The sequence below is a fragment of the Vollenhovia emeryi genome, unplaced genomic scaffold (assembly GCF_000949405.1).
Source record: "Vollenhovia emeryi isolate VEMERY1.0 unplaced genomic scaffold, V.emery_V1.0 DF945770.1, whole genome shotgun sequence".
In the NCBI taxonomy this organism is placed as follows: domain Eukaryota; kingdom Metazoa; phylum Arthropoda; class Insecta; order Hymenoptera; family Formicidae; genus Vollenhovia; species Vollenhovia emeryi.
Window position 1 is genome coordinate 685 of NW_011960596.1, and position 1399 is coordinate 2083.

A 1399-nucleotide genomic window follows, 5' to 3' on the forward strand; every position below is an offset into this window, starting at 1 on the left:
GTTTCTACATAGCAAGATGGATTTACGTAAAGCTCTTCTGCTAACAACGGTGTTGTGTTCGTGGAATGTGTATCTGTTACAAATATATGAAGTACGAAGACGAAAAGGAAAATACCGTCGGTGGTGGGTGCGTCCATGCAATCGATTTCGCAACATCGAGGGTGCTTTTGAAAAAATATTTTTAAAATACAAACACACAGACCATGAAATGTTTTATAGCTTGACAAGGTTAACAGTCGATTTATTTGATGAACTGCTGGAAATTATCGGTCCACATATACAAAAAACTAGTTATAGAGAGTTTTTATCCCCGGAATTTCGATTAGCGTTCACTATTTGCTAAGTTAGATAACAACAACAATCATTGTCATTGAGATGTACTGCTATGGAAAAACTTCCTGCTAATAGTTGTCTATTTCAGCTGCCTGGCCTCAGGAAACAGCATCCCATCGTTAGCTAATTACTGGCAAATTGGGAAGAGTACTGCTTATAACATTGTGCGGGAAACTTGTGATGCTATTGCAAATATCCTAGGTGCAACCTACCTTTCGCCCCCAACTCAGCAAGAATACCAAAATATTGCTCAGAAATTTTGGCAGCGATGGAATTTGCCCAATTGTATTGGAGCCCTTGATGGGAAGCATATAAGAATTCAATGTCCATCAAATACTGGATCCCAGTATTTTAACTACAAACAATTTTTCAGCATCGTACTAATGGCAACATGCGATGCAAATTATTGCTTTACATCTATCCATGTTGGAGATTATGGTGAGTTAATATACGTAGCTAGATTTATATTAATATTATGTTATGTGTATACATGCTTTATACATAGCCGTGTTGTAGGATCGCTTCCCGATAGCAGTGTGTTCAGTGCTACAGAATTTGGTCAAGCTGTGGAAAATGATACTTTAAATGCACCTCCGCCATCTGCTTTGCCTGGCACAGATATAATGATGCCTTACTTTCTTGTAGGAGATGAGATTTTTCCCTTAAAGCACAATTTAATGCGCCCATACTCCAAACGAAATAGACTGACTGACAATGAGACACAACGAATCTATAATTATAGACATTCTCGAGCTCGGCTAGTAATAGAAAATGCTTTTGGCATTTTAACGACAAGGAATGGTAGAAAAAATGTAATATATTTCATCAATTTCATCCCAAAGGTCAATCAGCCTTAATATTTGTCTCTTCATTGTAGGTGGCGTATCCTTCGGACTACACTAGCCTTACTCCCAGTGTTCGCGACTCTCTTTGGGAGAGCTCGCTAGACCGCTGCGGTTGGAAGCAGGGCTGAGAGGACTTAGCGGTGAGAGGCTTGAGGAACGGATGTACGCGTGAGAGGTTAGAAATCACGTGATCGTATCTCGAATCGATTGTGTAAAATACC

The 1399-nt window shown here is 39.5% G+C and overlaps 1 protein-coding gene across 1 annotated transcript; it reads left to right on the plus strand.

The window, feature by feature from the left end:
* Window positions 1-421: 421 nt before the first annotated feature.
* On the plus strand, window positions 422-1306 carry LOC105560767 (the record flags this gene model as incomplete). The annotated part of the gene is made up of 3 exons (XM_012010163.1): window positions 422-771; window positions 850-1145; window positions 1211-1306. Coding segments are annotated over 3 exons (742 nt in total), but the record flags the coding sequence as incomplete, so codon positions are not given.
* Window positions 1307-1399: the final 93 nt, after the last annotated feature.